Source organism: Protopterus annectens, chromosome 1.part1 (assembly GCF_019279795.1).
Source record: "Protopterus annectens isolate FY-2018-M chromosome 1.part1, PAN1.0, whole genome shotgun sequence".
Classification (NCBI taxonomy): Eukaryota; Metazoa; Chordata; order Ceratodontiformes; family Protopteridae; genus Protopterus; species Protopterus annectens.
The window spans coordinates 1816685524-1816711587 of NC_056726.1; the positions used below are offsets into that span (position 1 = coordinate 1816685524).

The 26064-nt window shown below is 44.1% G+C and overlaps 1 protein-coding gene across 1 annotated transcript in view; it reads left to right on the plus strand.

Moving 5' to 3' along the window:
* Positions 1-26064, plus strand: part of CAP1 (cyclase associated actin cytoskeleton regulatory protein 1) — a gene marked incomplete in the record, with an annotated part of 596089 nt that overhangs the window by 349257 nt on the left and 220768 nt on the right. The window contains 1 exon segment of the mRNA XM_044084805.1: positions 7918-8041. Within this exon segment, the coding sequence (XP_043940740.1) occupies positions 7918-8041 (124 nt within the window).

Consider the following 26064-nt stretch of genomic DNA (forward strand, 5'->3'; position numbering starts at 1 on the left):
AACCGGATGTCAGAAAAAGTGAATAACTGTATTTCTTGTGGGAAACAGATACCTCATAGGGATTACCATACCTTGTGTATACCTTGTTTAGGGCCTGAGCACGCCGTTGTTGGATGCCGCTCTTGTGCTAGGTTTAACAAACGCACTATTAAGAGGAGGTTAGACTGTGCCAGGTTAGTGTTTGGGAAGCGTTGCAATTATAAAATGCCGCCGGATGCTCCGGCGCCCGCTTCCCAAGAAGCGCAAGGACAAAACAGTGAAGCCTAGGGCTGATGAACCGGCAGTCCTGGACGTCGGTTCTTTAGAAGGCTCAGTGGAGCCAGAGGTTTTGCCAGGAGTTTCTATGGAGTCTCAGGCTGAAACTTTACTGTTACAGGATGTGCCTTCTCAGGAGGTAGGCCAGGCTGAGGGGGCTTCTCAGGTAACTGTTCTTCCCTCTCTTCCCAAGGTTGTTAGAGCCTCTCCTTCTGTTGCCAAAACTTCTTTGAGAGGTAGGCCAAGTTCAGCTTCAGTGGGGGCTTCTCCTAGCATTTCGGGTTCTGTACCTAAGAAACATATGCTTAAAATGGCAGAAGATTTGATTACTATGATTAGAGGTTCTATGCCCCCTCCTGATAAGAGGCCCAGGGTGGAACCGGAGTTTGATAGTTTTGAACAGTGTTCAGAGGCTTCTGAGTCTTCTGGGAAGATTTGCAGGAGTATCCTCCTTATTCTGATTCTGATGTGGATGATTCCACTCCTACAGCTTCTCCTCCTGAGGATTTCTCTTTTTCAGAGACTCTGCATTCCATGAGGGAGCACTTTAAATGGGAAGGCCAGGATTACTCTGATTCCAGGAAAAGGCTTAGGGAATTCTTGTTTTTACCCCAGCATAGGCCCTTAGCTATACCTCCTGTGTTGAATGTGGTGGAAGATGTTTTTGCAGAGGCTTCCCTGAACCCTGACTCTTTGCCTCCTGCTCCTGTTAAACCCGATAGGTACTATAGGGTGCCTGAAGCTCATAAGTATTTGTTTAAGAGTCCTAGGGCGGACCCAGAAACTGTTTCTCAGGGGCCTAAAGGTGTTAAGGCCTCTGTGGTTAAAAATCCTGTTCCCACTGATAGAGGCAAGGGCTTTGGATAGGTGGGGAAAGAAAGTGTATACTTCTTCCACTCTAGCCATGAGAGCGTTGAATTGTCAGTTTCACATGCTAAAATATCAAAATTATCTCCTTTCACAATTGAAATCTAAGGTGGATGCTTTGGCGGAAGGTATTGAGTGTAAAGAGTTGCTGGATTTGGTTCATGTGTCTGAACAAGTGGGTAAGCATTCTTTGCAATGTGGTTTTGATGCTGTACAGGCCTCCTCGAGGGTGGCTGCCACTAGTTCTGTTCTTCGCAGGCATGCCTGGTTGAGGGATCAGAATTTAGCTGAGCATGTTAAGACAAGGATTTTGGATGCTCCTTTACAGTCTGATGTGTTGTTTGGTTCGCCTGTGGAAGCAGTTTTAAAGAAAATGGAGGACAAAGCTAAGTCTATGCAAACTGTTAAAGATTTTTGCAGGTGCAGCCACCAAGTTTAGTAGAAATTGGCCTGCTAAGGGGTGGACATATCCTGCTTATGATTCCCAGTCTAGGGGTAGGTCTAGACGTGGTAGGGGCAGAGCTCAAGGTTCTTTTAGGCCTAGAACAGGGAGTTCACCTGCTCAGACTTCTGGTGAGGGCAGGGGTCAGTCCTTTCGTAAACAGACCCAATGACCTGCCTTTTCAGCTACCAGTAGATTCTCGACTGGTAGCTCCTTTGGGAGGAAGACTGTCTCTTTTCAAAGGAAATTGGGATTTAATTACTCAAGACAGATGGGTGTTGGATATCATTCACCACGGTTACAGGTTTTATTTCCATACAATGCCTCCTTTCAAAGGCATGCCAGACGTTCCTCCTCCACAAAGAAAAGAGGCTCACAAGCAAATTTCTCAGTTACTCCAGATGGGGGCCATTCAGCCAGTTCCTGTATCAGAAAGGGGCCTAGGATTTTATTCTCGCCTGTTCCTAGTACCAAAGAAGGGGAACACGTGGAGACCAATTTTGGATTTATCTCTCCTCAACACTTATCTGGACATTCCCAAGTTCAAGATGTTGACGTTACAACAGCTTTTACCTCTGCTGGGCAAAGATCACTGGATGGTAACTTTAGATCTCAAGGAAGCTTACCTTCATGTGCCTATAAGGCTAAGTTGCAGGAAGTATCTGCGGTTTCGAGCTGGAAATTCTCATTATCAGTTCTCTGCATTGCCCTTTGGCTTATCTACTGCCCAGAGTATTCACAAAGGTTCTGGCTCCAGTGATAGCTTACTTCAGGCTACAAGGAATTCAAATCTATCCTTACTTGGACGACTGCCTGATTCTGGCTCAAGAAAAGGAAGACCTTCTACAGCATCTGGAATATGTTATAGCAGTGCTAAGATGCCTAGGGTATTCTGTGAACGAAATAAAGTCCAGTCTAGTACCCTCTCAAGACATGTGCTTTCTGGGTGTGAGACTGAATACAGCAGCCCAGATGGCCTTTTTAACCCCGGACAAACAAAAGAGTCTATCGCTTTACTTCCATCAACTATCATCAGTCCGTGCTGACTGCAAGGACAGTCCTTCAAGCATTAGGGTTCATGGCATCTTGTATTCTGGTGCTTCCCAATGCCAAACTGCATATGAGGAAGCTACAATGGTATCTCAAAAATGTATGGACACAGCACTGCCAGGATTTGGACACTGTCATTCAAATAATACCTTGCCTTCAAAAAGAATTTTTGTGGTGGGCTCAGGAATGTCACCTAAACAAGGGACTCTGTGACCCGGCCAGAGGCGAGTCAGATTTTAACGACAGATGCCTCGGACATTGCTTGGGGAGCTCATCTAAATGGAAAGTGGATACAAGACAAGTGGCCTGCCAGACTACAGTATCTACATATCAACATGAAGGAGATGTTAGCAGTCCAGTTTGCATTAATGGCTTTCAAGGAGTTACTTCTTCCAGGGCAGGTGTTGATTCTAACAGACAACACAACTGTCATGTGGTACATCAACAAGCAAGGGGAACACATTCTTATCCTCTATGCAGGCAAGCAATGATTTTATGGGAGACTGCGCTAAGCTTGCAACTAACTCTTCAGGCAAGGTTTCTGCCGGCAGCACAGAACTCCTTAGCAGATGTGTTAAGCAGACAAATCATGGATCCCCACGAGTGGAAACTGGATCTTCATGTATTTCAAAAATTGACAGTGTCATGGGGAACTCCAGACATAGATCTGTTCGCTTCTCCACTAAACCACCAGCTGCCACAGTATTGCACAAAGGGGTTTCATCACACAGCTTGGAAAGTGGATGCTCTGTCTTTCAGTTGGAAAAACCTTCATGTGTATGCCTTTCCTCCTCTGCCTCTTCTTCCAAAGGTACTATTAAAGGTCAGACAAGACAGGCCAAGGATGATTTTGATAGCTCCAGATTGGCCTCGGCAACACTGGTACCCACTACTACGGAGTCTGGTAAGGAAGCCTCCATGGCCTTTACCTCTGATTCCTCATCTGTTATCTCAGAAGGACGGTCATCTGCTCAATGTCAAGCTTCACTCTCCATCTAACAGCCTGGCATATTCTGTGTTGAAACACAGCAGGTCTCAACTTCCTCAACAAGTTTTAAATGTGATTATGGAAGCTAGAAGACCTAGTACAAGGAAAGTGTACGCAGAAAAATGGAAGAGATTTTTATTTTGGAGTACAGCAAAGAATTTGGAGATTTCTGAGCCTAATTTGAGTGTGGCTCTTCAATATCTTACTGAGTTATTGAACAAAGGTTTGTCCTTCTCTTCCATTAAGATTCATGCTGCAGCAATTTCAGCTCACTATGATTGTGACCCACCATTGTTTTCGCATCCTTTGTTCAAGCAGTTTCTTAGAGGGGCAAAGAATATAAGACCCCCACGTAGAGCTCCTACTCCTGCTTGGGACCTCAATTTTGTGTTGGAAAAACTTACTCTACAACCTTTTGAGCCTGCGGCTACTGCTGAATTGAAATACTTGTCATGGAAGACTGCTTTTCTGTTGGCTATTACTTCTGCAAGAAGGGTGTCTGAGTTGCAGGCCCTTATGGCAGTAGAGCCCTTTTTGATTTTCCATAAGGATAGGGTATCATTACGTACTAATCCTTCCTTTATGCCTAAGGTGGTTTCTAGTGTGGCTTTAAACCAAACTATTCATTTGCCTACTTTTATGCAGACCCCAAAATAAAGGGGAAAAGATTTTGCACACTTTAGATGTACACAGGCAATTGCGTTATTATTTAAGCAGGACTAAGGATTTTAGGCAGTCTCAGCAGTTGTTCGTTTCTTTTGCTTTGAGTTCAGGGCAAGCCTGTGTCAAAACAAACTATTTCTAGGTGGATTGGCTTTTGCATTGCATTTTGTTATTCCCATCATGGCAAGGAGATTCCAGCTGGGATTAGGCCGCATTCCACTAGAGCTACTGCCACTTCAACAGCATTTCTAAGGGGGGTGGCAACTAAGGATATTTTGGAAGCAGCTACTTGGAGTTCAGTGCATACTTTCTCTAAGCATTATCACCTTCCTATCTACTCTAAGTCTAGGGCTGGTTTTGCCACAGCTGTTTTGCAAGGCATGTTGTCAGCTCCTGCTTCTCTATGATTTGCCAGCCTCCCTTACCTCTGCTTTGGGATTCTACCCAATAGTAAGGACTGCAGCAATGGGGAACGAAGAACATAGTACAGTTTTGTACCTACCATAAATGTAGATGTTCGAGGATCCCCATTGCTGCAGTCCAATTTACCCTCCCTCCTTCCCCTCTGTGTTTAGGGGTGGTTGTGTAGGTGGGGTTACATGCTGATATTTTTGTATATATTCTTGTATATATTGTACATATTTTTGGTGCAGGTATTTTGGGCCTTGTCTTTTTAGGGTCTTCTGACATCTGGGGCAAGAAAAGACTGAGGATATGACGTCTGTCATGCGCATTAGTACCCTGACGTACTGACGTCAGTCTAATGCGCCCTGACCGACGTCAGCCATATACTCTGGTATTCGGGCCGACTGGACAGCGGACTACCCAATAGTAAGGACTGCAGCAATGGGGATCCTCGAACATCTACATTTATGGTAGGTACAAAACTGTACTTTTCCTTTCATCCTAGGTAATTAGGATTGGCTTTGTCCAAGCAAACTTCTTGGATTTCTAAAGCCATTTCCTTGTCCTTTCATGGTGTGAGCCTTTCATCTTTTAAGGCTCATTCTACTAGAGCTGTGGCTTCTGGTGCTTTTTCTCCCCAAGTGTTCAGATACTAAATGTTCTGAGGGAGCTACCTGGACTTCTGTGTACATTTACCAAGCACTACAAGTTGGATGGAATTTCGAGAGCTAAAGCTGATTTTTCTAGGTCCATCCTTCAAGGCTTCCTAGAGAACTCTGCTGGTCCTTCCTCCTCCCTGTCTTCCTGAACTTGACACTGTGTATTGTAATGAATACTCCAACCATGAAATGGAAGGACATAATACAGGTGTGTAAACTTTTACCATAGTGGTGGGTGTCCTTTTCTTCACTGTTGCAGTATTCACTCCTTCCCTCCACCCCGTGGTCCATTTCTCTTCTGGATGTACCGATTAACTATTTATTCCTTTGACTGGAGTTTCTACTGCAGCTCTCAGTTCGGAGGATGGTACATCCGGATGTCACATTTGTGGCCTACGCTACATGAGGAGAATACATGTGACTTATGACGTACCTTAAAGCAACTTAGACTTTAATATACTGGCTGGATGTCGGGCCACCCCCCACCCCACCCTCACCCCCCCGGCAGGAGATCCCCTTTGTAATGAATACTGTAACTGTGAAGAGAGGGACATGTAAAGTTATGGTAAGATCATAACACAACTGTACTGTTAACATTGCCATCCTCATGTAACACCTGCTAATATTTCTTGCACTGGCCAGAAGTAAATCTTTTAACTGCTCACTACTAATCAAAAATGAGCAATCTGACTAGACAGCCCAACCAACATGCACATTGTAAATTGAGCATATGTTAAAATCAGAAGGCTGGTATGTTTTGCAAAATTAACAAACGTACCATGTTTTCCTCATTTTTGTGCTGTCACTGTAAATGTTTTTTCACTTGAAAGAAATGGAGATTGTCTCCATTGCTTCTCCTACACTGATGTATTGTGTAAATGCATGAGCAGCACATCGGTATAGCAAAGATGATGTGGAAGACAGAAGTGCCTTTATACAATTTAAGAAAGGCAAGTAATTTATTAGATGTGTAAAAACAATAATTCACTGGTGTGTGTGTGGGTAAATCTTGCTATACAAGCATAGATTATTGCTTTAAACTACCAATTTCTGAAAGAACCACATTTTTCACTTGTTACCCTAGCCTCTAAATTATTTTTATTTTGTTCATAAGGTTTGTTTGGCTGAGATTATTCAAAGCATTGGTTCTGAGAAGTTCTAACATATTTACAAACCTTTTTTTAACAGACATTCAGTAATGTACCTTAGACAAGATATGCATTGCACACATTTGCTAATTAGACTACTTTTATATGATAAAGGAAACTTAATGTATAAAAATATTTATGCATTGGATAATTTTAACTTCTAATTTATAACATTTAATTTGTCCCCCTTTGTATCCTATGAGGGCAACTACCATTTTTCTCCTAGTTTTTGAGACTAAGCATCACACTCCTTTGATTCCACCTTTACAGTGGCTACTATTGAACTCTGCTATTGTTCAGATGTGTGGTCTCCGAACCCCAACAGTTTCAGAATTCTTATTGATAATTTAGCTGAGTCAGCAGAATCTTAGCTGCTTTGATAGACACGTGCAAGGTAATAAATTTGTTTAACTTGTACTTTCACATATTGCATGCTGTGTTTTTAATTGCTTCCAGCTTCCATATCCTGCTTTGCATTTATTTTCTTAATATTCTGTTAAACTGAGTAATTGCTTTTGAAATATTACAAATCAGTATTAATGTAACGCCAGACTTGTCTTAAATGGCAGAAGGGGGCATTTAGCGCAATCTACTAAACCTGATTTAGATGAACGTGTTAACAGCAGTACAGTACTGTAGGGAAAGGTAATGGGGGAAGTTTTCACTCTTTCCTGATAAAAAGGAGAGGGGGGGTGCCATGGATGCTACCTGGAAGGCTAATGTGGTTTTCAAAAGATGATAGACTGAGCTGGAGAGGGGTGAGTGTTTTTGTCTTTCTGCTTTTTCCCGGTAAGGGGTCGCCACAGCGGAACTCCGGTCCGCTAATGATTGGCAGATATTTACGAAATGCCGTGGTGCCAGTTCGACACCCAACCTTCAACGAAGGCATGCCCATTTACACATGCATGTCTTTCGAACGCTACCCAGCCATGGGGAGGACATGCAAACTCCACACAGAAGGCACTCCCAAGCCAAGCCGAGAATCAAACTGGAGAACCTCTTGCTGTGAGGTAACAACACTACTGCCGTACTACTGGGGGAGGGGTGAGTGTAATTCACAGATTTGGAGAAGGATGGGGAGTGGCAGGTGGCATAATAGGTTAGAGGACATACTCTGGAATGTTTGGCCTTGTGTAGTTTTACCTGTAAACATAATTTTAATCTCAAGTGTGTAACAGTTAAAAAAAAAAAAAAAAAAAAAAAAAAAAAGTTTCGTTTTTCCCCATTTTTGTAATGATAGATTTAAGCTAGATTCTTTAACATTTTGTAGTTTGTCATATCTGTAATAGGATGCATTTGCATTTTGATGAGCAGTTGTAAACATCGCAAGCTAGGAACTGTTCAGCACTGTTGAGTAATCAAGAGCATTAATATATTCATCTAGTTTGCTGTACTACAAACTGACTTTTTTTCCCTCCATTCTGTCTTCCATTTTTCTAGGAGAATTATGAGAATAACTCCAATGTGGTGGTTAGCAACACAGAACTGAAGCAAGTGGTATATATTTTCAAATGCGTCAACAGCACGGTGCAAGTTAAAGGGAAGATAAACTCCATAACTTTGGGTAAGATGCATCCCTACCAGCAAGACAAGGGAAAGAGCTCAAAGCACAAGTTTAATTTCATTGCTGATGTACTTTGCATTTTAGTTTTATTCTGGACCTTTGGCAAATAGATGCAATACTCAAGTTTTAGAGGTGGGTGGTTCTGCAGTTGGAGCCCACGATTGCTTTCATTACCTGAATGACTGTTAACAGGAAAATGTTTGCAGATGTTTTGCACTCAGAAATTTCCTAAGATCGTCTAGCAGTAGTCTAGCCCAGGGTGGTGGTGCGTTTTAATAGGAGGTAATAAACCTGTTTGTAGCCATAACATGTAATGTTGCCTTGTTTGTCTTCTGGAAACCTGAAGTGCATCCATAATTTTTCTTTATTTCACAGGCCAACTGACGAGTGTTTTTTTTTTTTTATACCAACTCTAGCATATCTACTTACTGAGGAAAATAAAGCGGTCATTAGTACAAGTCACTCAAACAGGGTATTAGATTGGGGTTAGTTACTAGTTGGATGTAGTGGGAGACCAAAACAGGCAACGCATTTAGACGTCTTGAACAAAAGTTGCATTCTTGCACATTTAAGTAGAGTGAATTTTCTGCAATACAGCAGTGCTGAAGTGTTTCATTTCTGAGTAGTTAAAGGTAATGAGGAACGTGGGACAGAGGGTAGATAGAAGAATCTGTAAAGCAAATGGTACTTTCTTTCCTTTAGTTGGGGTGCTTATTTGACTTGCTTCTGCCTCCCTTTTGCTGATCTGTCTGCATTTGATTTTCGCACCACCTGACCAACTGTTGTGCTGTTAAAAATAGTGGTTTTGAGTTTGCCCTCCCCTGCTATTAATCTGATTTTGGATACTGCTTCCAGTTCCATTTCATCAGCTCATTCTGAGTACGGTGAGATCAGTTGGGAAGGCCTACCCCCTTACGCAGTTGAATTATCTTCTGTTTCTTCCCTTCCCACTTACTAAAACAGTGTACTTTATTAAGCTGCTTTTACTGTATCTGTGCTTCTTCCTACTTTATTTTGCTTTTTGCTGCTTGTTCTTAAATGTTCAGTTGCATTTGTTACTGCTTGTTAGTAGCCTGATTCAATTGTTACTGTAAGCCTCTTAACTAGTTTGAAGCCCAAGTGCTTAAATGAAAACTATCTTACATAAGAAAGGTTTGCGGTCTACACTGTTGTGGTGGGAGAGGTAGCTTACATCCTTCTAAGTTGGGAATTGCTGGTTGAAGGCTTATTGTGTCTGTTATTGTAAGTGTCTTAGATGTCCTTCAAGAATGCAACTGCAGTCCTGACATATGGGTTGTCCTGCCTCAGGCAGCCCTTCGGTCGGCCAGATTCCAAAGTCTGGGTCCGGCGTCGGCTGATGTCGCCTCCCCGACGTCAGAGCGGCTGGGGTATAAAGGCATCAGCTGACGCCATCTTCTTCAGTCTTTCTTGCCGCACGGTGCCCGAAGCAGAAGCAGTTTGCAAGTGCCGGTCGGTCAGCTCCTGTGCTTTCAGTTACCGAAGTCATCTAAAAAGCTAAGTACCCCGTTGGGGAACATTTTTTTTCTTGGCTCAGCCGATGTCAGAACAAATTGAGAAAGTTAATAATTGTTTGTCTTGTGGTAAACAAATACCTCATAAGGACTTCCATTCTTACTGCCTCCCTTTCCTGGGCCCAGACCACGACGTCTCTGCCTGTGCTGCCTGTGCTTGCTTTAATAAGTGCACTCTCAGGCGCCGGGCAGAATTTGCCAAAGACTTTTTTGGCGAATCCTTCGCTTACATCATGCCGTCGGAACAACCGACAGCACAAACTACCAAGAAACGCAAGGACCGGGACAGACACCCTCGGCCCCGCGTCTTCCACCGATACTACGCCTAAGCCCTCCGCGAGTGCTCCGGCCCCTACAGAAGCTATCATTCTACCGCTCCAGGCCGACGACACCGCGTTAACACGCTCTTCGGTCCTGGAGGCTTCTCCGGTGCCGGTTGTTGATTTTCCTCCAGAAACCGAAGTTCTCGATCTACCCGACACCATTCCTGTGGACAAGGTTACCCTTGCACGTGGGGCAGCTAGACCTCCTGTTTCCATGTCCATCAAGGCCTTTGCACGTGCTAAGGCCGCCAGCCAGGCCAAGGCCCATCCTAAACCTACCCCACAGGCCCCTTCGTCTGATAAACAGATCATGTCTCTTGCTGCAGATCTAATCTCTCTTATCAGGGGGTCTCAGCCCCACCCAGACAGAGGTTCTCAGCCGCCTGCAGAAAAAAGACCTAGAACTGAGCAGGCAGACAACCTCTCTTCAGATGAAGCCTCTGAGGATTCAGAACATTCAGATATCCAAGAAGAATCCTTCCAGGCCTATGAGGACTCTTATGCTGAGGAATCAATTCCCTCTGCCTCTCCAGAGGATTTCTCTTTCGGTGAAGTCCTCCACTCCATGAGGGAACATTTTAAGTGGCAGGGTCAGGAATTTTCTGATTCTAGGAAAAGGCTTCGTACCTTCCTCAAGTTACCCCAGCACAGACCTTTGGCTATCCCTCCAGTTTTGGATGTCCTGGATGATGTATTCTCAGACTCCAGTGCTTCCCCTGATTCTCTCCCTCCTGCTCCTGTCAAGCCAGACAGATGTTACAGGGTATCTGACACTCACAAGCATCTCTTTAAGGCCCACTCTGTGGATCTAGAAACTATTTCACAGGGCCCCAAAGGAGTGGCTACCTCCACAGCCAAAAACCCACTTCCTGCTGACAGGGAAGCAAGGTCCCTGGAGAGATGGGGTAAAAAAGTTTATACCTCTACCACCCTTGCCATGAGGTCACTTAACTGCCTATTTCATATGTTTCAGTACCAGGATTATTTACTGGATGATTTGCAGAAAAAGCTAGCCTCTCCTGAGCCTATAGATAGAAAGGCATTGCAGGATTTAGTTCATAACACTCAGCAGGTTAGCAACCATTTTCTTCAGTGTGGTTATGATGCATTGGAAGCTTCATGTAGGGCAGCTATGACAGGGGCTGTTATCCGTAGACATGCTTGGTTGAAAGAACAGCCACTGCCGGATCATGTTAAAGTAAAGCTCCTGGACGCACCTCTGGATAAACAGAAGCTTTTTGGTGCTAATGCTCAGGATGTGTTGAAATCTATTGAGGAGAAGGATCTGTACAGACAGTAAAGGACTTCCTCCAGGTTCAGCCTCCCAGATTCAGCAGGAATTGGCCTTCAAAGAATTGGTCCTTTCCAGACTCAGACAAGTTTCAAAGGGGAAAGAACAGGCGTGCACGAGGTAGAGGGCAATACAGAGGCTCCTACAGGGGCCGCCAATGGCAGCCTCAAAATCAGAGAAGTGGCACAGGTAGTTCACCTGCACCACAGGGACAATCACAATGACTTACCTTTCATTCCGCCTACCAAGGCTCAGAGAAGCACCTCTAGGTGGAAAATTATCTCTATTCTCAAAGAACTGGCACATTATAACACAGGACAATTGGATTTTGGACATAATAGACAGAGGTTACAGGTTCCACTTCCATACTTTACCAACAGGACAAGGCATGCCAAACTTGCCACAAAATCAAAGGGCAGAGGCACTCAGAAGTCTCAAAGCTGGTACAAATAAAAGCAATAGAGAAGGTTCCTCCTCAGGACAAGGCCAGGGATTTTACTCAAGACTGTTCCTTGTTCCAAGAAAAGAAAAGCAATGGAGGCCTATTTTGGACTTGTCCGCTCTAAATACTTTTCTCATGGTGCCAAAATTCAAGATGCTGACGTTACAGCAACTTCTTCCCATGCTGGGCAAGGGGTCTTGGCTGGTTACTCTGGACCTCAAGGAGGCATTCCTGCATGTCCCTATCAGACACAGTTGCAGAAGATACCTCAGATTTCTTGCAGGAACAGAGCACTATCAATTCTCAGCATTGCCGTTTGGCTTATCTACTGCGCCCAGAGTATTCACGAAATGCCTGGCATCAGTAGTGGCACACTGCAGACTCCAGGGGATTCAAATATACCCTTACCTGGACGACTGCCTCATACAAGCAGACAGCAAACAAACCTTGATAAAACACTTAGATTATGTTATTCAGTTGCTACAGACTTTGGGATACACAGTCACCATTCAAAAATCAAGACTACTGCCATCCCAAAAGATTATTTTTCTAGGAGCAAAGCTGAACACACAGCTACAAATGGCCTTTCTCACAGAGGAGAAACAAGAGCATTTAACAAACTACTTCAAAAGCCTAGCAAAACTAACCCACTTGACCGCAAGGAAGACCCTGCAGGCCCTGGGGTTCATGGCATCTTGCATTCTTCTAATCCCTCTGGCAAGACTACACATGAGAACTACAATGGTACCTCAAAAGCTTGTGGTCTCAACACAGCCACAACCTAGAACACATAATTCCACTCATACCATGCCTGCAAAGGGAATTTTTATGGTGGGCTCAAGCAAGTCACTTAAACGAAGGCATGCCTTTCAACAAAGCTCCAACAAGTCAAACCATTACAACAGACGCCTCAGACCATGGATGGGGGGCGCACATGGACGGCAGATGCATTCAAGGGCAATGGACTCCCATGGAAATGCATCAGCACATAAATCAAAAAGAGATGTTGGCAGTGATACATGCAATAGAAGCCTTTGGAAAATCTCTTCAGCAAGGTCATCTGCTAATAAGGACAGACAACACCACTGTCATGTGGTACATAAACAAGGGGGCACTCATTCCTACCCCCTCTGCAGACTAACAGTGACTCTTTGGGGAAAAGTCCCTGAAACTGAACATCTACTTGCAATCCCAGTTTATTCCGGGCAAGGACAATGTTCTGGCAGACAGGTTGAGCAGAAATTTCTTGGATCCACATGAATGGATGCTACACCCACTCATTTTCTCTCAAATAACTGCATGGGGAAGACCAGACATAGACCTCTTTGCATCTCATCTCAATCATCATCTGGAAAGGTTTTGCACAAGGATTCACCATCCTCTAGCTTGGAAAACGGATGCTCTTTCCTTCAGCCTGGAATGCCCTAACAATTTATGCATTCCCTCCCCTACCTTTAATCACCAAGGTGTTAATGAAGATCAAGGCAGAACAACCAAGAGGAATCTTGATAGCTCCAGACTGGCCAAGGCAACACTGGTGTACCCACTGCTACTGAGCATAACTCACACCAAACCGTGGCCCTTGCCTCAATGGCCTCAGCTCCTGACTCAACACAACTACAAGACTGTTCATCCGAATCTGCAAGCCTTAAAGCTGACAGCTTGGAGAGTTCCATGACTGGGATCCATGACTCCCTCTCCAAAAATGTTCAGGAAATTTTGTTGGAGGCACGCAGACCTTCCACCAGAAAAACCTGGTCGGCCAAATGGAAGAGATTCACCATCTGGAATGTCAACAAGGGCCAGGATACATCACTGATGAGCATACCTCTGATATTAGAATACTTGGCAGAAATGTTTCACAGTGGCCTCTCATACTCTTCCATCAAAATCCACACTTCAGCTATCTCAGCACATTACAACTGTGATCCACCTGTGTTTTCGCATCCCTTGCTAAGACAGTTTCTAAGGGGTATAAAGAATATCAAACCTCCAAGGAAACAACCAATTCCTGCATGGGACCTCAATTGCGTCTTGGAAAAATTAACTCTTCCTCCTTTTGAACCAGCAGCATCTTCAGAAATGCAATTTCTATCTTGGAAAACTGTTTTCCTGTTGGCAGTCACCTCAGCAAGAAGAGTCTCGGAGATTCAAGCCCTCATGGCAGTTCCTCCTTTCCTCATTTTTCATCAGGACAGAGTTTCTCTTAGGACCAATCCTTCCTTCATGCCTATGGTGATATCCAGAGTGTCTCTAAACCAAGCAATTCACCTGCCTACTTTCTTTCCTAACCCTCAAAACAAAGGGGAAAAGCTGTTGCATACTTTAGACATTCACAGACAACTACGCTACTACTTGGACAGAACAAAGTCTACCAGGAAGTCTGAACAACTGTTTGTAGCTTATGCTGCTGGGGCACAAGGAAAGGCAATCACCAAGCAAACTATCTCAAAATGGATTGGACACTGCATCAGATTCTGTTGCTCTTTCCGTGGAAAAAGTGTGCCAGTTAATATTAGACCACACTCCACCAGAGCTATGGCCACATCCACAGCCTTTCTAAGAGGAGTGGCTACAAAAGATATTCTAGAGGCTGCTACATGGAGCTCCGTGCATACATTTACCAAACACTACAACCTGCCATTATACTCCAGATCCCGAGCAGGCTTTGCTTCGGCAGTCCTGCAGGGCCTTCTAGCTACACCATCTCTTGCTTAGTCCTACCACCCCCAGCTTGGCTATGGTATTCAACCCATATGTCAGGACTGCAGTTGCATTTTTGAAGGACATAGTACAGTTTTGTACCTACCATAAATGTAGATGTCAGATAGATATGCAACTGCAGTCAGGTTTTCCTTCCCTCCTACCCCTCTGCTTTTGCCCTTGGGTCCATTTCCCCCTTTTCTTTAAGCTTGGGGATATCTGTTATGGTGTATCTGTTTATTACTGTTGTGCATGTCTGGATTTTTTTTTTGTTTATCCATTCACAAAATTTAGCCTTCCTTGGAGGGCACCTGGGGAAGAAGATGGCGTCGGCTGATGCCTTTATACCCCAGCTGCTCTGTCTGGGAGGAGGCGACGTCAGCCAACGTCGGACCCAGACTTTGGAATCCGGCCGACCAAAGGGCTGCCTGAGGCAGGACAACCCATATGTCAGGACTGCAGTTGCATATCTATCGGACATCTACATTTATGGTAGGTACAAAACTGTACTTTCTGGTTTAAGCGTTTGGGCTTCAGGACAGTTATTTTACATTTAAGGTTTGTGGTTTCCACTCTTGTGGAAGGGGAGGATAGTCTATTCCCTTCTGAGCTGGGAATTGTTGGCTGATACAATAATAGGCACAATAAGCCAAGTGTCTTTGTTCTGGTTTAAGCTGAATTAACTGGGGCTGCTCTGTTTGCCCTTTGCCAGAGGTCCAGTGTGCTTCTGTTTGAATCGCAAGCCATCCAAATCTAAGAACAAGAAATTAGTCTTGTTTTGAGTGTGAGCTGCACTTTTTCATTTGTATTTTACTGTTTTGCTGCATTAATTTGTCTTTTTGGCTGTTCTTTACTGTTTGTGCTTGCTTATTACCTGCACTTGTTTTGCACTGCAATATTACTTGGTATAGGCTAGATCTGGACTTGCTGAATCTAGGCTGTTTTTCATACACTTTAACTCAGATCCAGCCATTTACATTAAGAAGTGCACCCCTGCATCTTTATGGCAGAAGTGTGGATACAGCCTTGTCTGAGCTGGGGATTGTTGGAGTAAGTATCATTGTGTGATTTCCTATTAGTAGACTAGTTTAAAACTGTTTTAGTTTTGACTGTACATAAGCCTCACTTGTGTGTAGCTGCACACACGATGACGGGGTTAGTGGGTGCCTTGTATAGACGCAAATGCCTAGAAATTATTTTTCCCTAGACACCACAGTGAAACCCTCCGAGGTTCCCTGCTGGTCTGTGGGTAATGCAGCTGTGCACTTTTGCACTGCCGACAACTGGGCTGAGCACTGAGCAGCCTCACCCCACTTGTGGTCTTCAGCTATTGCTCTGGGATTAACAAGGAGATTATACAGATCTAATTTGCCCTCTCAGAAATTAGTACTTGAGAATTAACTTCTATGGATGGTCAGTTTCCCAGCATTTCGCCAGCCTGATTGACATGAACATCCAGAAGCAATGTAGCAATTGCCTCATGTATACTGACAACCACTTGCTCTTAAAGCAAACAAATGCAGTACGAGAGAGGTAACTAAATCATGAAACTAGTTTGTCCTCTCTCAACAGTAAACAAAACCTCAAACAGGTTCTCAGCACACACCTCTCCATTCACACAAGATAAGGGCAAGACACGCACCCACATATGCGTAGGTACTCACTAAAGCTACCAAAACAGAGACCTCCCAATTGCAAACAACCTACATATACTGGTACATGAACAGAATCCACCACTACACAACACACACACCAGTGTCTCAACAATTAAGCCCGTAAGGCAAAATATCTCAAAAATGTATGCTTTAGTCATAAGCGACGTAGTGAGACACATGTCCCCCTCACAAGGTTGGACAAGGTCACGGTCAGCTGCCTGTCTGGTGCCAGGATCCATCAAATCGCACACGCACTCAAGTCACTCAGCAACAATTACTGTTATGACTCTGTCACAGTACATGTTGGAGTGAATGACTTGAGATGTACCTCTCTAGACTATATGAAGAGACATGACTGAACTCTCAGATTGTGTCCCAGGCTGGTATGTTCCTAGCCCTAAGCAGCATTCTACCCTCACCTGGGATGATGCCACAATATAGACAGAATGATTGATAATTATTGGCTTAGCTTCTGGTGTCACTTGGGGATCCAGTGTCTGACACTCTGGGAAGACATGGTTGACGGACCACACTGCTTTGCTAGAGATGGCCTTCACCTGTCTTCACAAGGCTTTTGGATACTAGCAAAGATGCTTGCCTCCCCCATAGTGCCTTTTTTAGGCAATGTTAAAACAACAAAACTTCCGAAGTAAAGAAATCCACTAGAGACAAACTAAGTTAATGCTTGTTATTGCTAGGAGCCTAAACAGTAAACTTCACTCCTTGGAAGCACTCCTCACCTTGGAAGATATGGACATATGTGCAATCACTGAGAGTGTGGTTCAAGGCCACAGAGCGCCCTGGCCATACAAGGCTACAATGCCTTTTCCACTTTCAAACCTCAAAACAAGAATGAAAGAACCAAAGGGGAGGTGTAGCCATCTTCATTAAATCCAAATACACCTTGAGATTGGTAAAACAGTGACTCTTGAGCTAATCCAGTTCGTCCAAATAACTTTAGGCAGAGTACCCTACCACATCACGTCTAGCTACAGGTCCCCCACTATGAACTAGAAGCACACCACCTACCTGGACTTGCTAGAGTCGCTCTGTATACAGCCAAACACCTTGGTCATGGGTGGCTGCCCTTCCATTGATTGGGTGACTTGTACGAACACGATCTCTCTGAGGTTCTTTGATTTTAATTCAGATGCCCTGCAACAGGTGGTCTGCACCCACTTGCCAAGTAGCTCCAATGTCCTAGTGCTCACAAACATTGGGATCACTGCACTACCCCCTGTGTGTTGCCCTCCCTGGTAAGGTCAGACCAAAAATCGGTCTCCTTTGAAGTAAAGATCAGACCTGATTCCCCCAATAGGAGCAAAAAGACGAAAATTTTCCCCAAAACAAACTAGTTTGCTTAAGCGATGGTATCAAAAGTTTCAACTCTCCTGCTAACACAACCAACAATGACTGCTATACAGAATAGTACACAACTACTCTGTATAGCCACTTAAACAAATTTATTGACTCAGCTGTACCTGAAAGGACTAAAATCATGTCCTCCTGAAAAACAGGCCACCCTGGTGGACTGCAAGTATAAATAAGTTGTAACAAAAGAAACAGATATCTAGGAACAAGTGGGAACTTGCTTAATGGAGGAAGAATACCCTCCACATCTTGAGCAAACAGAGTACCTTGTAAAGTCCTCTAAGGGGAGGGGGCTGGCATAATGGTTAAGGTGTTCACCTTACAGACACAAGGTGCAGGGTTCGATTCTCACATGGGGTAATTGGCTAGGCTTAAAAAAAAAAAATGGCCCACGGGCAGTTAGCCTAGTACTAATCTATGAACCTAAGGCTAGTTATGAGACTAAATTAGCATTACTAGCTAAAGTGAACCATAAGGCATTCTTTAGCTATGTCAGAAACCTAAAAGGGAATGCCCATCTGTGTGCCCAATTTATAGTAGGAAGGCACCACTCACACTGAACCTGAGGAAATTGCCAACCTGCTAGCTGACAGATTTGGCAATAATGTCACCCCCTATCCCCACCAGCCATGCCCCAATGCATTCCTGACACAAGTCCACGACAGAGCATCTCCAAAGAATAGGTCATACAAGCACTGTCCAAGGCCAAAAACACTGCCTCTGTGTGACCATAAACATCCCAAGTTGCTTACTAAACCATGTAAAACAAGATCTAGCAGAACCACTTGGCACCATCTTTAACCATGGCCTGAACACTGGTTTTGTTTCGACAGAGTGGAAAGCAGTAATCCCCTTGCACAAAGGGGGTCCATCAACCAACCCAGGAAGCTAACGACCCATAAACCTTACCAGCCATATCTGCAAGGCCATGAGAAGAATCCTTATGGACCTTTAAGGACACAGGTGACTGTCAAACTCTTGACCCAACCCATTTTGGTTTAGTCAAGGGTAGATCTTGCTTGGTAAACCTGGTGAATGACTTACCGCCTATCTTGATTTAACCAAGGCTTTTGACACAATCCGAAGTCTGGGATCATTGAGAAACTTTCTCAGCTGGAGATTAACCCATGCATCACTGGACGGGTAGTCAGCTGGCTCGCCAACAGAACGCACACTGTCAAAGTTGAAGAGTCCACCTTCACCAATAGACAGGTTACAAGTGGGGTACACCACAAGGATCTGTGCTAAGCCCTCTACTGCTTGCAATCCATTTCTCTGATCCAGGCGAAAGTAGATGGCTTGTGTCTGCAAAGTGGGCGCAATCAGAGTTCCCCCAATGTTTTAAACATATTACAGAAGAGACTGACCCGTAATTAATGCCCAGGTCACAGACTAAAACTGAATGCAAAAAAAAACCTCTATCCCCTTTGGCAAAGAAGTATCCCCTGCTAATTGTATTATAGATAGCACCCCTCTAAGCTTAAATGCAATGGTGCAAGACTTGAACACAGGTAGATAGCAATCTAAACTTCAGTCACTATGTCCGGAGTGGTAAGGAAAGTCTTCTGCATTGCACATCTCATAAGGGCATTGTATCCATCCAAGACTAAGGAGGTTATAACTCCACTGTACTCTACCCTTATCAGACCACTAATTGAAGACAATGCTGTCTTCTGTATGCATCTCATCAGACACCTTCAGCACCTGGAGAGACCACAGAGGTTTCTAACCAAGAGAATCCAGGGCCTCCAAAATGTGACGTACATGAAAGGGCTGAAAGCCCTCTCACTGTACTCTGTATCGTACAGGCTGCTGAGAGGCGACCTGTACCTAACTTAAGAGCAGTCTCTGACTGCCCTAATGGAAATGCTGCACATCTGCAAATCAAATGGGACGAGTCTCACTCCAGGAATCTCAACCTAGCCTGTGACATTAACAGAACATGTTAGAGACAGATGCATCTCCTAGAGATTCAGTTCTCTGGACTAAGCCTCTTAACATGAAGCAGAGCTCCTCAATGACCCTATTTAAGTGCAGCCTTGACAGTTGGATGGGTGACTGTAAATTAATCCTGGAGGTGGCACTGTCCCCCATGGACAGGGGTAGTCTGTGCTGATCACAGAATTGTTCTGTTAACAGTGGCCATCTAAATATGGTCAGGGTACACAGATTTTTACAGGGCTGGGCTCCATTAGCCTAGTAACCTATGAAGCAGTGAAAGTTAAGTGGCAGCAGCAATACACCATTTAAAGCTTGAGCGAATAGCCCGAACGTGTATTTAAATATAAAACAGTTTGCCTGTATTGCAAAGTAAAGGAAATGGAAACTGAAGTGCCTGTAACAGAAGAACAACTTCACAAATTTGCATGATAACTGGGTTCAGTTTCCCTTTTCAGCATTAGTCCTTTGTGTACCTTTTGCAGCTGCAGGGGGGGCATCAGTGGCTTCCCCACAGTGTCAGCAAAATATAAACTAGTACGCACCAATATGTCAGGCTACATCTCATTAATTTTCACCACTCTTTGTGCCCCATTGCTTTAGTACATTGACAGATATGTTGGTTGCTGCTGTAACTCTTTTCAGCCTTCTGGGTGTTGTACTTTTTCCATGTGGTTATGTAACTGAAGTTGTGTTTCAGTAAGGGGAGTGTTGTGAAATGCCCCTCATTAGGAGTGTGTGGGGAGACTGACCCACCTACAAATGTGAATGTCTTTTTACAACTTGGGAGGGGTGCCAGTTAACTCTCAACTAGTTGCACATCTGGGTTTGTGTAGTCTTCATCTTTGTGTGGGAACTCTTCATTAGCTGTTGATGCTGCTTCTCTGCTGCAGAATCCTTAGCCCAGGCCTGGTCTCCATTAAATGCAGTTTGCTTCTCCACATAGTTTCTCTCTGGGCACCCTAGTTCCCTCCCAAAGGTGCACTGAGCTTAATTGGCTGTTACTGACATTTATTGATGTGTATTGTAGAGTTTTTCTCCCTGGCTGTCCTGTGTAAAAGAGCGGCTGTGTGGAATTAGCCAAACTACATAAGTTTGCTGTAGATTTTTTATTTTACATTTGTTTACCAGGGTAGAGCAGTGATCAAAGCTTGACCAATCTCAGGCTCATCCTAGGTTGTAGTTGCAACAAAATCAGTAGAGAAAAGGCAGTAACTGCAGCATAAACAGTCCTTGAAGTTGGCATGTATTACATAGTCTTTAGTTGAAGCTTCGATTTTGTTTACAAAAAAAGCTACTAATGTATATAAATGCAGCATAATCACTAGTATGGCTATTGAAAGTCAGAGTGCATTAAAATTTCCTGTTATGCATCTGTTTGTAAACATCTTTTAAAAGAAAAGTACTGGGTGTGCATGTACCATAGAAGGTCATTTCATACGATGAGGGATTGAATGTTGAAGGTAGATGTTCAAAAAGTGATGGAGCCAGATAGTAGACAACATAAGATCTTTCTAATGTGCTTTTGCAGTTGGTGTTAGACCGAAGCTGGCAGATGTAAATTCATCCATATTTTCACCATGCGTTATTTTGGTTATACAGACCTTTCTAAACAGCTTGCCATTGAAGTATTTTTGCTGTTGAGTCAGTAGAATAAGTGGATTCACAAATACTCTGCAAATACCATTCCTGAGTGGTAATGCCAAAGTGGCTAGAGTGAACAACACTGTAAGCAAACCAAACGGGAGGTGTTTTGCAAGGGGCCAAACACCATATGAGTGAATCCCCACATTTTCCTGTAACATGTATAATTAACATCATGGTTGTACAACAGTAAGGAAATGGGCAAATGTGCAGCTGTCCAAAGGTGGTTTTCAGCATAACCATTGTCTGCAGTCAGGACTGTTGCTGTTAATTTGTCACTTTCCTGGGATTCATATTCTACCAGTTGGCAGTAGTTTTTTTACATGTCCCACACCTCAGTCATGGTGCTTAGGGTCTTTGTGCAAGTGATCATACTGCCATCTATAGTGAGTTCTTCCCACATGTTTCCATTTTTTGTTTCACACAAAATCTTGAGCCTTGCAGTCTGTAAAAGCTTGTTTCATGCTTTTACTTTTTGCGGCAGCAATTTAAACTCTTCCAGTTCGCATACTTTGGCAAAGACATCTTCATAGGGAATGGTGGAAGGGTCCCCCTTGATGTTTCATGCGTTTTCCAGAAGTTTATCAACTAGGACTTTGGAAAGCTTGAGGCCTAGCTCTCTGTGGCAGTTTCTTTGCTTCCCCCTTGTCTTTGCGGGGGCAGGTATAGCAGATAATTTTTATTTCAATCCACTGTTTTGGTGGGGGACCATGCCTGGAGGAGACTTTCTCTCCCTTTTCACTCTTTTGGGGAGGGAGGGGTCTACCAAGTCATTGGCTTCATCTGTGGCTTTTTGGCAAAGGTTAGACTCAAAAATATTCAAGAAGCAGCAACTTGGTCCTCTGTACATACATTTACAAAGCCTATAGGCTATGTAGTCCTTCCCCAGGTCTAGGACAGGCTTTGCTTAAGACCATTCTTCAGAGGCTCCTGGACCTTTATCCTTCCTGTCTAGCAAAGGGCCTTCACCAGAAGCTTCTGTTGATTGACTTGCTGACACACAGGCGAAAGCATTCTCATTCCTTTTAGACACCCAATTTTCTGATGACATGCTTCAGGAGGCAACAAGAAAATCTTGCCTAGAGAAATGAAAGAGATTTACTATATGGTGGTGTAAATTTCAGGCTCCACTCCAGGGTAATACTCCAGTGGTCCTGTCATTTGTGTGAGCTGCTGCAATTGGGCCTAGCATACTCTGCATTTTAAGGTCCTTCTTTTGGCCATGTCTGCATTCCTATCTCTGGTCCCATTGCTTTTAACTAGACTAGAGGTAAAACCATTCGTAAAGGTTGTACTCCACCAGAAACCTCCAAGGAAAACTGCCCCCCAGGACCTCAACTTTGTTGGAGAAACTGTCCATGTTCGAAATAGCAGCATCCATCTGTCATGTAATGTATCTTGGAAAAGAGTTCTTCTAGTAGCCTTCACCTTTGCCAGAGGAGTCTCCAAACTGTAGCCCCTTATGGCAACCCCCCCTTTATTTTTCACAAGGACAGTGTCCCTAAGGGCCAATCCCTTCCTTCATGCCAGAAGCACTAATGAATAGTGTCTCAGTCAGACTGTAGATCTCCCAATTTTCTTCCCTAATCTACTAAATAAAGGAGAGAATTGTTCATTCCTTGGATGCACATAGACAGCTCAGTTTCTTCCTGGATAAGACCAAAGATCTTTGCAGATCTGACTAATTGTGTCTTTCAATATTTCAAGTTAGGTAACCCAGTTTCAAAGCACATTTGCTATCTGAATACAACTCAATTTCCCTTTGTTACACTGTACCTGGCAAATTCTTACCCTCTCCAGCAAAGCTTCTTTTTATTAGAGCATTGACATCTGGAGTCTTTTACAAAGGGATTGACTTTATTCTAGAAGCACCTGCTTGGTCCTCCGTGCATACTTTTCACTAAACATTGCAGTATGGATGCCCTTTCTAAATCTTGAGCCACATTTGCTGGGCCTGTCCTCTCTGGGTTACTACACAATTCTCACTGTTCCAGTCATCACACCTCTTAAGCTTTGGGTGTCGCCCAGCTGTTTGGAGTACTGCAGCAGTGATCTAAGGAAAGATATTGTATAGTTGTGCAAGAGCTTATAACAGTAGCTGTCCTACTGATGGCTGAAGTATTCCTCCTCCTTTTCTGATCCTTTTCCCTTTTTTCCTTTTGGACTGAGGAGAATCGCTGTTCTGCCTCCCTCTATTAACTGACTAGTTTAATTTGGCTTACTTAACTGGCTTGGAGATGGCCTGAGGCTTTATGCTTACTTGTGTACTCATGCTTATAGGTTTGGGTCATACATTGAAAGTGGCTCAGTGGAAGATGTTCTTCATTCCACATTGCTGCAGTCCTAACCATTGGGTAGTCCGCTGTCCCAGTCGGCCCGAATACCAAAGTATATGGCTGACGTCGGTCAAGGCGCATTAGTCTGACGTCAGGACGTCAGGGTACTAATGCGCATGACCGACGTCATATCCTCAGTCTTTTTTGCTGCATGGTCCGATGCAGAAGCAGTTTTGCGAGTGCAGGTTGGCGTTCTGAAATTTTCTGAAGTCGGAGTTTCAGACCGAATCAAAGTTGGCTAAGTACCCGTTGGGAATATTTTGGTTTTTCTTGCCTCAGTATTTAACCGGATGTCAGAAAAAGTGAATAACTGTATTTCTTGTGGGAAACCGATACCTCATAGGGATTACCATACCTTGTGTATACCTTGTTTAGGGCCTGAGCACGGCGTTGTTGGATGCGCTCTTGTGCTAGATTTAACAAACGCACTATTAAGAGAAGGTTAGACTGTGCCAGGTTAGTTTTTGGGAAGCGTTGTAATTATAAAATGCCGTCGGATGCTCCGGCCCGCTTCCAAAAAGCGCAAGGACAAAGCAGCAAAGCCTAGAGTGGAAGAACCGACAGTCCCGGACGTCTGTTCTTTAGAAGGCTCAGTGGAGCCGGAGGTTCTGCCAGGAGTTTCTTTGGAGTCTCAGGAGAGACTTTACTGTTACAGGATGTGTCCTCTCAGGAGGTAGGCCAGGCTGAAGGGGCTTCTCAGGTGGCTGTTCTTCCCTCTCTCCTAAGGTAGTTAGAGCCTCCCTTCTGTTTCCAAGGCTTCTTTGAGAGGCAGGCCAGGTTTAACTTCAGTGGGGGTTTCTCCTAGCTCTTCAGGATCTTTGCCTAAGAAACATATGCTTAAAATGGCAGAGGATTTGATTACTATGATTAGAGGTTCTATGCCCTCCTGATAAGAGGCCTAGGGTGGAACCTGAGTTTGAGAGTTTTGAGCAGTGTTCGAGGCTTCTGAGTCTTGACTGAAGACTTGCAGGAATATCCTCCTTATTCTGATTCTGATGTGGATGATTCTACTCCTTCAGCTTCTCCTCCTGAGGATTTTTCATTTTCAGAGACTCTGCATTCCATGAGGGAGCATTTTAAATGGGAAGGTCAAGATTTCTCTGCTTCCAGGAAGAGGCTTAGGGAATTCATGTTTTTACCCCAGCATAGGCCTTTAGCTATACCTCCTGTTCTGAATGTGGTGGAAGATGTTTTTGCAGAGGCTTCCTTGAACCCTGATTCTTTGCCTCCTGCCCCAGTTAAACCGGATAGGTACTATAGGGTGCCTGAAGCTCATAAGTATCTTTTTAAGAGTCCTAGGGCAGACCCGGAAACTGTCTCTCAGGGGCCTAAGGGTGTTAAGGCTTCTGTTGTTAAAAATCCTGTTCCTCCTGATAAAGAGGCAAGGGCTTTGGATAGATGGGGAAAGAAAGTGTATACTTCTTCCACTTTAGCCATGAGGGCGTTGAATTGCCAGTTTCACATGTTAAAATATCAAAATTATCTCCTTTCACAATTGAAGTCTAAGGTGGATGCTCTGGCTGAAGGTATTGAGTGTAAAGAGTTGCAGGATTTAGTTCATGTGTCTGAACAGGTGGGTAAGCATTCCTTGCAATGTGGTTTTGATGCTGTGCAGGCCTCCTCGAGGGTGGCTGCCACTGGTTCTGTTCTTCGTAGGCACGCCTGGTTGAGGGATCAGAATTTAGCTGAGCATGTTAAGACAAGGATTTTGGATGCTCCTTTACAGTCTGACGTGTTGTTTGGTTCGCCTGTGGAAGCAGTTTTAAAGAAAATGGAGGACAAGGCTAAGTCTATGCAAACTGTTAAAGATTTTTGCAGGTGCAGCCTCCAAGTTTAGTAGAAATTGGCCTACTAAGGGATGGACATATCCTGCTTATGATTCCCAGTCTAGGGGTAGGTCTAGACGTGGTAGGGGCAGAGCTCAAGGTTCTTTTAGGCCTAGAACAGGGAGTTCACCTGCTCAGACTTCTGGTGAGGGCAGGGGTCAGTCCTTTCGTAAACAGACCCAATGACCTACCTTTTCAGCTGCCAGTACATTCTTGTCTGGCAGCACCTTTGGGAGGAAGGCTGGCTCTTTTCAAAGAAAATTGGGATTTAATTACCCAAGACAGATGGGTTTTGGATATCATTCACCACGGTTACAGGTTTTATTTCCATACCTTACCTCCTTTCAAAGGCATGCCAGACATTCCTCCTCTACAAAGAAGAGGCTCACAAGCAAATTTCTCTGTTACTCCAAATAGGGGCCATTCAGCCAGTTCCGGTGCCAGAAAGGGGCCTAGGATTTTATTCTCGCCTGTTCCTAGTACCAAAGAAGGGGAACACGTGGAGACCAATTTTGGATTTATCTATCCTCAACACTTATCTGGACATTCCCAAGTTCAAAATGTTGACGTTACAACAGCTTTTACCTCTGCTGGGCAAAGATCACTGGATGGTAACTTTAGATCTCAAGGAGGCTTACCTTCATGTGCCTATCAGACTAAGTTGCAGGAAGTATCTGCGTTTTCGAGCTGGAAATTCCCATTATCAGTTCTCTGCATTGCCCTTTGGCTTATCTACTGCGCCCAGAGTATTCACAAAGGTTCTGGCTCCAGTGATAGCTTACTTCAGGCTAAAAGGAATTCAAATCTATCCTTACTTGGACGACTGCCTGATTCTGGCTCAAGAAAAGGAAAATCTTTTACAGCATTTGGAATATGTGATAGCAGTGCTAAGATGCCTAGGGTATTCTGTGAACGAAATAAAGTCCAGTCTAGTACCCTCTCAAGACATGTGCTTTCTGGGT